The 13,551-nt window shown below is 49.2% G+C and overlaps 1 protein-coding gene across 2 annotated transcripts in view; it reads left to right on the forward strand.

Moving 5' to 3' along the window:
* ANXA6 (annexin A6) overlaps window positions 1-13,551 on the forward strand; it is a 55,901-nt gene that overhangs the window by 13,328 nt on the left and 29,022 nt on the right. For both annotated transcript variants that reach the window (XM_055285589.2, XM_055285591.2), the window contains exons 3-10: window positions 4,626-4,716; window positions 5,419-5,513; window positions 6,070-6,183; window positions 7,564-7,654; window positions 8,550-8,629; window positions 10,401-10,457; window positions 11,691-11,784; window positions 12,309-12,404. In XM_055285589.2, coding sequence (XP_055141564.1) covers window positions 4,626-4,716; window positions 5,419-5,513; window positions 6,070-6,183; window positions 7,564-7,654; window positions 8,550-8,629; window positions 10,401-10,457; window positions 11,691-11,784; window positions 12,309-12,404 — 718 coding nt within the window. The remainder of the gene's footprint in view (window positions 1-4,625; window positions 4,717-5,418; window positions 5,514-6,069; window positions 6,184-7,563; window positions 7,655-8,549; window positions 8,630-10,400; window positions 10,458-11,690; window positions 11,785-12,308; window positions 12,405-13,551) is intronic.

Raw genomic sequence — 13,551 nt, forward strand, 5'->3', positions numbered from 1 at the left:
TTGATCAAGGCTTGTGTAGGGCATTAGGCACCCTTCCCCCAGCATGGCACTTCAGCTCCTTCTCCAGACACTGCTGTGACCACCCACATTGTATGAGGGGGAGAACAGTGGAGGCGGAGGAGCAGCAATAGGAAAGGGGGGTCCGCGTGCTGCCTCATCCCCCGCCCTTCATCCTGGGGACATGCTTCCTTCTTCTCTGCATCCCTTCCCGGCAGCTTACAATCCCATGACTTTAGCGACTTTGGGCATCTATCTGTGAGCTCTGAAGAATCAGACTATATCTTAAGTACTTGTCACCACCCACACACCCCTGCCCCAGCAGACAAGTTAAAACAGTTTCTAGATCCCACATATCAACCAGACAGGTATTCGTATGAAATACCTGTCATATGAACCATATGAAATCTGCTGCTGTTTGACTGTTTTTAATCTACATACAAGGCAAGTTACATGGCTCAACCTAGTAAAGAATGCCAAATACTAGGGACAGGGTTGTGAGTGGTCAGCTGAGTTTAATGGATAAGGAAAACCATGTCAGGATGTTAGAGCCTTGCCCTTACCCAGGTCCTGACTTAGGTGTTGTGCCCAGGCCAGCCCAGCAGGGCTAGAGCTGCACTTGCTAGCATTACAAGAGCCTGAATTGTTTATCCCCATCATCTTCTCCAGCCTCATCTCTTTGCCTTCCCTGCTTCTAGTGGATGAACTTAGTGACAGCCAGCATCTGCTCTGAGCACTGGAGACTCTGGGCTGGCTTTCCCGAATGCCCCTTGCTTCCCTCCAGGTCTTTGCCATGTGTCTCCTCTGTGTGATGCCTTCTTCCTCTTCGCCTTTCCCCTCCCTCCTTTACTCATTGGGGCCAGCCTGTTGCTCATCCCTCAGGACTCAGCTTAGACGTCACCTCCAGAAAGTCTTCTCTGATCTGCTTGGAATATATTCACAGTCATTCATCCATCTATTTATGAAACATATTCAGTGAGTGCTTGATTGCTCCAGGCCCTGTACTTGGTGCTAGAAATGCATCAGTGAGCAAGAGAGATACAGTCCCTGCCCTCCCAGAGCTTGTAAAGGAAATATTTCCTGGGTCCCATGCTGCTCTTAGCATCGTATCCACCACGCTGTCTTGTAGTTGAAGTTGTCATGTATCTCTCTACCAGATTCTGAGCTCTTAGTGGTCCCTGGTTCTAAGCATCTACTTAGTAGACTCTCAGTAAATGTTGCTTGCTTGCTTGATTGAATGAATGAATGGTAGGGTAGCCCTAGCTGCCCTGGAATTGTGAGTATCTGAATGTGAGAAGCACTTAGGATGCTGTGGATTGGACAGCATTGCTGCCTTTTTATAGCCTTGAATATAGGGTCGAAATGGCATAGAGGCAAACAGCACAAAGCAATAACTCAAATGCTTCAGTATTCAAGGAGAGGGGCAGGCTGGCATGGTTGACCAGGAGGAAGCAGTGGGCTATGTGGCGGTTGTCCCTTCTTATCTCCAGCTCCCACCCAGATGGAATCTGAGGGGAAGGGAGAGATTGGTCTGTTAGAAAGAGCCTTGGATTCCTTTCCCAGCTGGGCCTCTGACTTGCTGTGTGGTCTTGACATGTCACCTGCCCTCTCTGTTCTGGGTCTTCTGGGACACAGGTGGTAATAGACCTGCCTTCCTCATTTAGTTCGAAGCTTGTGGTTCTCAAAGTCCTTTCCCTCTCTTATTCCAAGTGAGCTGTGGGAGGGACATCCTAAGACTGAAGTGGATTGGAGGCTGGTGCTACTGTGGGTTAGGACAGGTTGGTCCAGACAGGTGGAAGGAAAAACAGCCATGAATCATGGCAACAGGCTAGCCTGCAGAGGGCCCGGACAGACCCTGGAGGACCTGCCCCGGTGGCATCTTCCAAAGCTTAATATTTCCACACTGGTCCTAGGAGGCCCTGGCATTGGAGACAGCGTTGCTAGGGATCCAGTGCCAGGGAGGTCTCCCTTCACCGTCTTCCCCTTCGGCGTCCTCCATCTCAGAGCTTGGGCCATCATGGGTGTCTCCATCCATTCATTTAGTCCAGTCACAGTTACTTCCAGCCTCTATGCCAAGCCTGTGCTAGAGCTGGGGCTCCACGGTTCTTAGGCAGAATGATTTGTCTTATTCACGACAGTCTCCGTTCCCCATGGACTCAATAACTGAGTGGGAAGCTGAACTAAAAGGTCTTTAAGGATCCTTGCAAAGAAATAATTTTGAGCCTCTGAGCCTTCTTGTTTCCTTTTTTTTTTGTTTGTTTTTTTGAGGCAGAGTCAGTCTCATTCTGTCACCCAGGCTGGAGTGCAGTGATGCAATCTGAGCTCACTACAACCTCTGCTTCCCAGGTTCAGGTGATTCTCCTGCCCCAGCCTCCCGAGTAGCTGGGATTACAGGTGCCTGCCACCACGCCTGTCTAATTTTTGTATTTTTAGCTGAGACAGGGCTTCATTACATTGGCCAGGCTAGTCTCTAACTCCCGACCTCAAGTGGTCTCCCGCCTAGCCTCCCAAAGTGCTGGGATTACAGGCATGAGCCACTGTGCCAGCCACCTCTTGTTTCTCCATCCATCCAGGAAGCTAATATTGTCTGCTGTACTTTTTTGATATTGCTGGGCTGGAGGTGTCCAGAAAGAAAGAGAAAAGGATTTAGAAGTGAAATTCCTAGAGGACCCCAGTTGTTCTGTGTTCTTGTTCATTTATTCATGTGGCAAATACTTGAGTGCCCCCTTTGGTTAATCTCTGTGCAGTGGGCAGAATGGGTCTGGTATCTGCTCTCAGAGGTTTCTGGATCAAACTGCCCGCAGGGGTGGAGAAGGCAGCAGGAATTTCTCAGGCTCTGGCCGTGAGGTCTGAAGTAAGGCCAAGGGGAGCCCTGGCAGTAAAGCCCCCATCCTGCGCTCACTGAGCTCCTTGCAAGGCACCCTGCTCTGGGTATTCAGCATGTGTTACTCTTTAAGTCTCTGCCGAGGGGTGTGATAAGGTTGCAGGGGATTCCCAGTGGCAGGAAGAGAGCTGTGTTCCTTTCTGGTCAGAACTTTAAATAGTAACTCCACGCCCACGCATGCATACCTCAGAGGAGCCAGCCTCTGCAGACAGAGACCAGAGAGCATCCAGAGAGCATCCAGAGGCCTGGCCAGGGTCCTGCAGCGCAGACACTGGGAGGCACAGAGACGGGGAGACGGGGAGGCGGTCCAGGGCTCACTCTGCTCCACCTCTGACTCCTTGTAGGCAGGATCTATGTGGACCACCCTCAATTCCCTCTTTTTTGGATTCTTTCCTGATTCCCCGCAGCTGGATCAGCCTCTGCTGTTTTCCCACATTACCTTATTTTTGTCTTAATGTATTTCCTACAAGCTTTATAGTAATTGATGTGCTTGTCTGTCTCTGCCACTGGGCCAAGAGCTCGTGAAAGACAGGAATTGGGTGCCCTTTCTCCCCAATTCCTCAGCCATTAGTGTAGGGCCTAGCTCAGATGAAGTGCCTTGTTACTGTGCTGTATGATTGGTGACAGCCTCTGGCATCTTCCACTCTGCCAGCTCTCGGCTGCTCTCGGCTGCTCTCCCAGACCCCCCACTTCTCAGTGCCGTGTAACTGACCCACATCTGACTTCTCTGTGAACCAGTCCCATTGTGCATTCAGGTTCGGGTTCGATGTCTAAGATCCCCTGGCTCTCTGCCGCTTCTCTCCTTCCCTTCAAAGACCAAGCCAGCTTGTCCTCAGATGCCAGTTCACAGCGCAGTTTACTGGGCCCAGAGGGGCAGCGCCTTGTCTTGGCATTGAACTGAGGGTGTCTCTGGGCCCCCTGTGCCCAGGACCCCACCCTCAGTAGCTGACACCTGCAAGGTTCCTGGAGCTGGAGAGCAGAGCAGGGCTGGAGAGCAGAGGGAAAAGGTCTGGGTTCTGTGTGACCTCCCACAAGTGGCTCTTCTTTGGGCTTGGCTTCCGTGATAGAAATTATCTTAAGAGTGTCTACAAATGGCTACACTGATGACATTCACAGAGGTGAAAGTGTAAACATAAATTCCGTAAAAATATGAGGGGCTGGCTGGGTGCACTGGCTCATGCCTGTAATCCCAGCACTTTGGGAGGCCAAGGTGGGAGGACTGTTTGAGGCCAGGCATTCAAAACTAGCCAGGGCAATAGAGTGAGACCCCATCTCTTAAAATATATATATATACATGTATACATATATGTGTGTGTATATATATATGTGTGTGTGTGTATATATATACATATATATGTGTGTATATATATACATATGTGTGTGTGTGTGTGTGTATATATATATATATATTTGACTCTCACTATTCTTGCAGGGATCATTTTCATCTCCTACACTCAGCCAGGCTTTTTTAACCTCTCCTGGATGCTTTGGAAGGTGGTGCAGGGCTGCAGACCTTGGCCAAGCCCCCCTCCCTTGGGGAAATGGCACTGTCCTTTGGGCGGGTTGCAGCAGGTGGTATGGGAAAGTCATCCACACCGCTCCCCAGGGTGTATGTGGCCAGCACTGGATTTTGCAGGGAAAGCAGCTCAGCCTGGACCAGGGTAGGCATCTGACCCGAGGTTGGGGCTGGGAGCTTGGTCTCAGTCCAGGGTTGGCAGCTCACCCTCTACTTTTTTCTCCACAGGGTGCCAAGTACCGGGGCTCCATCCATGACTTCCCAGGCTTTGACCCCAACCAGGATGCCGAGGCTCTGTACACTGCCATGAAGGGCTTTGGTGGGTGCCAGGCTTCATGGGAGCTTGGGGGGTATCCCCCAAATGTAGACACAGCCCAGAGCCCTTCTGGGGGCAGTGGTAGGGTCTGTGAAATGGCAAAGTGCACTTATTCATTTTTTTGGTCTCCTGTTTTTATTAGTTTTCATGATGTTATAATTAAATGTTTCAGAAAAAAATGTATAAAGAATAATAGAAATTTCACCCATAGATTTACCACCAAACTTAAGAACTAGTGCTTCACTGGTGTAGTTGAATTTTCCTTAGTAGATCCCCCTCCTGATAATGCCGCCTGCTGCCTTCGCTCAGAGGCAGCCACAATCTGAAGGTGGTGCTTATATTCTGTCTTGTGGTGGAAAGAACCCTGTACTGGGTGTTAAGACACCTGGGTTTTTCTAAGCCAGGTTCATTGTGAGACCTTGGACAAGTTCTTGCCCCTCTCTGGGCCTTAATTTCCTGATTTGTGCAGTGAGGAGCTGGATCAGGGGCCTTCTGAGCACAGATATTGTGTGTGCTGTGTCCACTTTCAGTCGTGACTTAATAAGTCCCCATGACCCTCTGCCCTGACACCAGCACCTGATGAGCGGAAGGCTCATGCTGAGGCCTGCAGGGAGGTACTAGGCCTGTGTCCAGGGAAGGAAGTGGCCCTGGTGGGCTTCCTGGAGGCAGGGTGGGTAGGATGATGATTGCTCTCCCCTATTCCAGGCAGTGACAAGGAGGCCATACTGGACATAATCACCTCACGGAGCAACAGGCAGAGGCAGGAGGTCTGTCAGAGCTACAAGTCCCTCTACGGCAAGGTAACCACAGCAACCGGAGGGCCCATGGGGTGCGGGTGGAAGAATGATTTCATTCACCTGTGTGCTCGTTCAGGTATTTCCTGGACATGGCACTCCAGGTTAACCTATGGGCTGACACCTTACCCTGCTCTTTTTCTTCTCATCAGCTGGGCGTCTTTCAGCCTTTAATACACCCATAGCACCTGCTGTATGCTGGGCTCGTGCTAGGCGTTAGGGCTGCACTAGTGAATAAGGTGGGCGAGGTGTCAACTCTGTGGACTGCCAGATAGAGAGATACACAATAAACGAGGAAACAGACAGTGGTGGGGAAGTGGCACAGGGCTGTGGACTTGACCCTGCACAGCCGTTTGCTAGCAGCATGACTTGGAGTAATACCCCTGTTGTCTCTGAGCCTGTCTCTTAGGGTTGGTAACAGTACATACCTCCAAGGGTGATGATTTAATGAGATTACTTAGCCCAGCACCTGCCAGAGTAAGTGCTCATTAAGTGTAATTCTTACCATTGTAACTACTCTTCCTCTTTCCTCTTCTATCTCCTCTTCTTCCCCACCTGCCAGGACCTCATTGCTGATTTAAAGTATGAATTGACGGGCAAGTTTGAACGGCTGATTGTGGGCCTGATGAGGCCACCTGCCTATTGTGATGCCAAAGAAATTAAAGATGCCATCTCGGTAAGAAGTGGGCGTGTATGGGTGTGTTGGGGTGGGGATGTGGTTAATGGGAAGATTCTGGGCTCTTCCAAAAGCAACTGGTGAGCCCCATACCCACCCAGCAGATGTGTCCTGCTTCAAAGACACATCTAAATTTATCCCAGAGGAGCATCCTGATCCGCACACAGAGAGATGCAGACAGATGTCAACGTGATGCAGACCCCATGAAAGGGGACCTTAGCGCAGACCCCCTTACCAGGAGCTTGTAGCCCAAGGATACAGGTTATAGGGACATGGAGACAAATTGTGTCTAACACTCCTGAGGCCAAGGGCACACTGAAGGTAATCAACATGACCCTGGGCCAAGGGTTGTTTGAGAGGGCATCTTAAAGGATAATAGGATCAAGTTAAGCCCCAAAGCCCAGAGAGGATTTGGTGAATAGGAGTGTCAAGGTCATTGCAGGGTGTAAAAATGGCAGGAGAAGTTGTGGACCTGTGTTTAGGGTATGAGGAGTAGCTCAGCCTGGTTGAGGTAGAGGTAGAGAATTGCCCCCTAGGAAGAAGAGAGGCAAAGCCCTTTAAGTGTATCTAGCACTTTACAGTCTCTAAAGTGCTATGATCTTTTCTATGAGCTATTAAGCTTGAATTCATTTTATAAACTGATGCACTTAGCAATGTGAGATTATTATCTTCTCAATCTCCCTGTGAGTATGGCAGAGCAACTAGTATCATCTACACTTTGCAGATGAGAAAACTGAGGCCCAGAAAGATAGTTTCTGAAGAGAATTCACAAAGCTGGAAGAGGCAGAACTAGAACCTTTGTGTTTTAGTCCATTCTGACATCGCTATAAAGAAACACCTGAGACTGGGTAATTTATAAAGAAAAGAGGTTGAACTGGCTCATGGTTCTGCGGGCTGAACAGGAAGCATTGCGGCTTCTACTTCTGGGGAGGCCTCAAGAAGCTTCCAGTCTTGGCAGAAGGCAAAGAGGGAGCAGGCATCTCACATGGTGGGAGCCAGGAGCAAGGCGGGAGGTGGGAAGTGCTACATACTTTTAAACAACCGGATCTCACAAGAACTTACGATCGTGAGAACAGTACCAAGGGGATGGTGCTAACTATTCATGAGAAACCACCCCCATGATCCAATCACCTCCCACAAGGCCCCACTTCCAACATTCAGGTCTACAATTCGACATGAGATTTGGTGGGGAAACACATCCAAATCATATGACCATGTCTTATGAGTCTCAAGGCAGCAGTTCCCAATCAGTGCCTAAGAGCTGGGTAGGAACCTCCTGAGTCCTGGAGTGTCATAGCTCTGGCCACTCCCTGATCCCAACCTGTGTCCAGTGGCCTCCCATCCCTGCCCTTAATTCATACGCTCTTTTTCTACTCCCAGGGCATTGGCACTGATGAGAAGTGCCTCATTGAGATCTTGGCTTCCCGGACCAATGAGCAGATGCACCAGCTGGTGGCAGCATACAAAGATGGTGAGATGGGCAGGAGGGGCCGCTTAGGATCTTCAGATACAAAATGACGATGATTGCAACAGTGGGGACACTAAGATTCTAGCCATCTACCTTCTCTCCTCCTTTCCTCTGATCCATTTGTCCTCCCATTCATCTATCCAATAAGTACTTGCTCTGCGCTGGGTGATGTGCTAGGTTCTCAGGATAAAACCAAAGGGGTCCCTCTCTCTTAGACCAATGAGATAATGAGATAATGAAGGAGACAGACAATAAACATGTAAACAGATAAACACAATGATGATGGATTTTAGCTAAGTGTTATGAAGGAAATAAGGTAACAAGAATCAAACTTTTACCAGTGAGATCTTGGGAGGAAATGAGGAACCAATTGTATAAAGAATGGAGAGAAGATCCTTCCAACAGAGGTCACGGCAAGTGCAAAGGCCCTGAAATAGAAATGAACCTGGTAGCCGGTACAAGGCTAGACAGGTAGAGGACAGGGCAGGGTCACACAGAGCCTGCAGGCCAAGAGAGAGATGGTGTTTTATTCTGAGTCTAATGAGAAGTTGGGGAGTATGATGATCAGATACAGGTTTTAAGACAGCCACCCTTGTTGCCGTGGGTTGGAAAGGAATTGAGAATAGAGAAGGAGAGAACCATCGGAAAGCTGTAGCCATGGTCCAGGTGGGCCATCATGGTATAGGTGGGCTAGAAAGAGTGAACAGATTCCATTTCATCATATCATGGTCAGTACGAAGAGCTGTGAAAATATACCCTGGGTCTTGCCATGATGGACATGTAGACTGGGTTTTGGAATTCTTAAAAATATCTGATCATTCTGGGGGTAGCAGGGGCCTTTATCCTGGATCCCTGAGGTCTCTGGGGATGAGACTAGAGCTTGCGTTCCTTTCTGCAGCCTACGAGCGGGACCTGGAGGCTGACGTCATCGGCGACACCTCTGGCCACTTCCAGAAGATGCTTGTGGTCCTGCTCCAGGTTGGTTCACAGCCTATTTTTTTCCTCTGGAGCTTGGGATAGCTTCTGTCTGGCTCACCTGGGTGTAGATCTGAATGTCCAGGGGTCTGGTCAGCTTCCCCTGGTTTGCGCAGGCAGGTGTATTTGGCTAATCCTCTTTCCCTTTGGCACACAGTCCTCTCGTGCCCAGGAGTGTCTTCTGCTGTGACTTTCTTCCTCTCTCCACACTCGCTCCTCCCGCTCCTCCCTGGGCCTCCTTCCTGCCATTGCTTCTGCAGCTGCGCATGCAGCATTTCTGGACCCCAGCATTCCTGGGGCTGCTGTTTGGAGTCTCCCACATCCCAGCCTTATTGCCTTCTTACAGCCCGCCCAAAGTATATCACAAAGAGACTATTAGGAGGCTACAAATTGGTGTCTGTGGCTGAATTCAACCTGCCAAGTTGGATTTTTTTGTTTGTTTTCCCATACAATGTGTTTTAAGAAAGAAAGCAAAACAAGTTGAGTTAGTTGCTAACATTTAAAAATTGTGAGATTTTGCTCAAAAACCAGATTTCTGGATTATTTTTAATGTATTGAAAGTTGTGGTAGCAGCAGACCTGCATTCTGCACGACTGCAGTGGGCTGGAGAGCATATGCCTCCTGTCCGCTTCACCCTGAATGTTACCTACCTGGCTCTGTAGGTACCTCTGTGACCACAGGCACGGTGGGAACAGGCATTGAGATGTCTCAAGCTCAGCTCCAAGGACCAAATGGTTATGAAACTTTACCTAAAAATTAAGCCACCACTATGTTTCCTCTTTCCCCCATTTCCCTTTTATACCAGCTCCTTCCAACTCTGTTCCTCTCATTGCCATAACGATCCCATATTAACCAGCTGGGGGATGATCAGGAGAAACCTCAGGAGTGGGACAGTGTGACCTGTGCCCCATTTTCAAAGCTGCTTGTTCTGGAGAGGAGCGTCCTATCCCTGTATCTTGGAGTCAAGCGCTTTGTATCCTCAAGGTCTGACAGCAGCAGTGCGACACATGTTGTACACTTGCCAGCCCTGTCTTCTGCTCAATCCCAAAGAGAACCCAGGGGGTTTGAGATCCTGGAATGCACAATCCAGGGGGAAGAGGGGATGGCCATAGACCTCTCCAGGCCACCTGCAGACCTCTGCCCATGTAAGAAGGAGTTGAGTACTGCTCGTCCCTCTTCCCTTTGTGCGTCCTCCTATTTGTAAGCTTCCTCTATCAGATTGGGGCAAAGGGCATGGGCAGAACAACAGAAACACCATTAGGATTTGGTGACTTTATAGCTTGTGAGCTCAGATCTTGGGACCTGAGTCCCAAATCCTTATTGGTGAATTCTTTAAGTTAAGGTATAAGAGCTCCTAATAGAATGCAAATGTTCAGATCCTTTGCCCCTGTGGAATCATTGCTGGAGGAGTGTCATGGGCCATACCAGGATCTGTGGCAGGGACCCTCGAGAACCTGGGGCCCTGTCCTCAGAGAGGTCCTCAGGGCAAGGCTCTGCCTACCTCTGGGCTGGGGACACCTGGAAGAACCTTGGTTGTTCTTGGGACTGTCCTGTGTGGACCCAGCCCTGACAAGGAAGGGAAAGGGCAGAGGGAGGGACCCTTTGATTGCCTCACAAAATAGATACTGTGGTCTTCATGCGATAGCAGTCACTGCTTCCGGACACATCTGGGCCACCAGGGTTTTCCTGCTTTCCCTGTCTCCACCACTGCCATCCAGGCCTCCCTCCTGGCTTTGCAGTGTGTGAAACACATATTCTTTGTCTCTCTGCCCAGGGAACCAGGGAGGAGGATGACGTAGTGAGCGAGGACCTGGTACAACAGGATGTCCAGGTAAACAAGCACCATTGAAAGTCCCTGAGGCACAGCAGAAGAGCCTTGGGAGGGGAGAGGTTGGGGCCCTGGGAAGGGCTGGAGGTGAAGTCATTTGCATCAAATACCAGAAATAACCCAGCCACAGCTATCATGTATACCGGTGCTTTGTTGAAGAAAAGATATAAGTCATCTTTCAAAGGTATATCCCATATGTAATATTGGTATATTGGTGAGATGTACTTTGGAGCTTTCTTCATTCAGTTGTTAGATATTATTGAAGTAAAATACCTAGCATGTGCTAGGCACTCTGCCAAGCATTGAGAAATCACTAATGAACAAAATCAAGTGGTACCGGGAGAGACTGGCATACATTAATCACACAAACACCTTCTCTATCAATATACTGTACGTTGCAGGTGTTTTGAGTACCCAGTACATGCCAGCAGCACTACAGGGGCAGATACAGAGAATGCTATGACATAGTCCCTGTTGTTGAGGAGCTCATGCAATAGTGTGGAGATAGACATGTGAAGAAATCATTATTATATATGGTAGATCAAAGTGATAAAGAAGTAGAAAGCTACAGGAGCCCAGGAGAGGGAGGAAAGGAGGGAAATAGAACTCTGCCTGGGAGCATCGGGAAGTACTTTGAGAAAAAATGGAATACTTAATCTGGGCCTTGAAGGTTGAGTAGGAGTTTCTTCAGAAAGAAAGGAAGGAAGGCATATAGGTATAGTCATGTACCATGTAATGACGTTTTGGTTAATGATGGACCACATATATGATGCTAGTCCCATAAGATTATGGACCAGATATATGATGCTAGTCCTATAAGATTATAACCCCATATTTTCACTGTACCTTTTCTATGATTATTTATGTTTGGATACACAAATTCTTGCCATTGTGTTGCAGTTGCCTACAGTATTCGGTAAGGTAACATGCTGAACAGGTGTGCCGCCTAGGAGCAATAGGCTATACCATGGAGTCTGGGTGTGTAGTAGGCTATGCCATCTAGGTGTGTGCAAGTGCTCTGTGATCTTCACACAATGGCAAAGTCGCCTAACAGTGGCAGTTCTCAGAATGTATCCTCATCATTAAATGATGCATGACTGTTTTATATGCAAAGGTCCTCAGGCTACCAATTACTGGTGTGCTCAGGGATCAGGCAGCAGTTCTGAGTGGCTTGGTCAGCGTGTCCTGTCTCCAGAGGTTTCCCCTTTCAGTCAAGTGCCACCTCTTCCCCTTTAGGACCTATACGAGGCAGGGGAACTGAAATGGGGGACAGATGAAGCCCAGTTCATTTACATCTTGGGAAATCGCAGCAAGCAGCATCTTCGGTTGGGTAAGCTCCAGAGGAGACCTAAAGCTGTTCCCTTGGGTTTATGCCAATAATGCCTTTCTTTATCTCTTTTCTTTTCTTGACCACTAATGGAACATGATACCTACTTCATTCCCAACCCAAACTTTAGTCCTGAGTTTATTAGGTTGCTGCAAAAGTAATTGCGGTTTTTGCTGTTTTAAAAGTAATGGCAAAAACCACAATTACTTTTGCACCAACCTAATATCAGATGGCAGTTTGTATAGTCCCTCAGCAAAGTCATTAACAGGATGCTTGGCCTTCCATCTCAGTGCCAGTCCTGTCTCCATGTTAGGGGATGAGGCACAGTCCCTCACCAGCTATGAAGCTCATCTGCACAGTGCTGGTGATGTGCGTGACCTCCCAGTTGCCTCCATCAGAGCACCAGCCCCAGCTTCATGGTGGACAGTCAGGTCCTGGCCGCTGTGCCCCCCTGCTCTGGAAGTCCTCATTTCTTCTCGGGGGTACAGAGGCACTCTCAAACCTCCCTGTCTCTCTGTCTGACGCAGTGTTCGATGAGTATCTGAAGACCACAGGGAAGCCGATCGAAGCCAGCATCCGAGGGGAGCTGTCTGGGGACTTTGAGAAGCTAATGCTGGCCGTAGGTATGTCCTGACATTGCACTCCTGGGGGCTTTAGGGGATTCTGGAACACTGGCCTAGGAATAAGGGGCTGAGAATGGAAAGGGGAATTACATGGTATAGAATTGGGAAGGAGAAAACCAGGTGGGCCGTGAATTCTAAAGGTTTCTCCAGGGCAGCGTGGCTGAGGCTGGGGAAGGGAAGGGGGTTTGAGCCTCAGGTACTGACTTCCTCCAGCTCCCTTCTCCACCATGGCAGGGGGACAAAGAGCTCTGAACTTGGGTTGAGGATAATGATGATCATAATAGTTGACTTTTGTGGAGCGTCTACTGCGTGCCAGGCACTGTGCTGTGTGTGTAATCTTTAAAAAAGACCCAGGAGTGGCCACTGCCATGATGTCTATTTCACAGATGAGGAAACTGAGTCTCACCAGGCTGATCATTTGCTGAGGGGTAGTTTTGTAATGAGTTGGGGGTACTGAGAACGTGAGGATGTGAGGAGCTGGCTAGTCAGTGGTGGAGCCAAGATTCAAACCAGGTCTTCTCCCAAATGGGCTTGGAGCAAGTCACTTCTGCTTGCCGGACCTCAGTTTCCTCATCTGTTAAGTGGGGTGTGGGGTGGGGGGCAGGAAGGATGGACTGTCTAATTGCCTCCCCAGAAGCCCTTGCAATTCCGGCATTCCAGCAGTTAGTATGTCTGAGTCAGGGATATGTTGTGTGTTTGTATTTCTTGGGGGAAACCTGCAGCTCCTTTATCGTCCCTCCCAGAGCCATCCCCTGCCCTCCCTGTTTGAAGTAGTCAGCCAGTGGGACTCACAGTGATTCAGTGGGATTCACAATGATTCAGCTGCCAGTACCTTTCTGGTGTAGCAGGTCTAAACAAACACCTTTTTCTCCTTCGCCCCAGACCCTACCCCCACCCCAGCTCAATTCCCTGTTAAAACCAAAAGGACTAGAAAGATAAAGGGGGTCTTTGTGATGGACTTCAAAAGGATTATTTCCTGTTTATTCCCTGGGTGTGTGGTAAAAGTGGGTTGGTCTGGGGTGCTCTGGGGCTGTGAGCTATCAGGAACCACAGTTCTTCCTGTATTGAGCTAGGTGGCCCTCAAGGAACAGAAACAAAGAGGGAGTCAGGCCATCCCATCCCCCTTCTGAGGCAGCCAGAATAACTC

Source organism: Symphalangus syndactylus, chromosome 7 (genome assembly GCF_028878055.3).
Source record: "Symphalangus syndactylus isolate Jambi chromosome 7, NHGRI_mSymSyn1-v2.1_pri, whole genome shotgun sequence".
NCBI lineage: Eukaryota > Metazoa > Chordata > Mammalia > Primates > Hylobatidae > Symphalangus > Symphalangus syndactylus.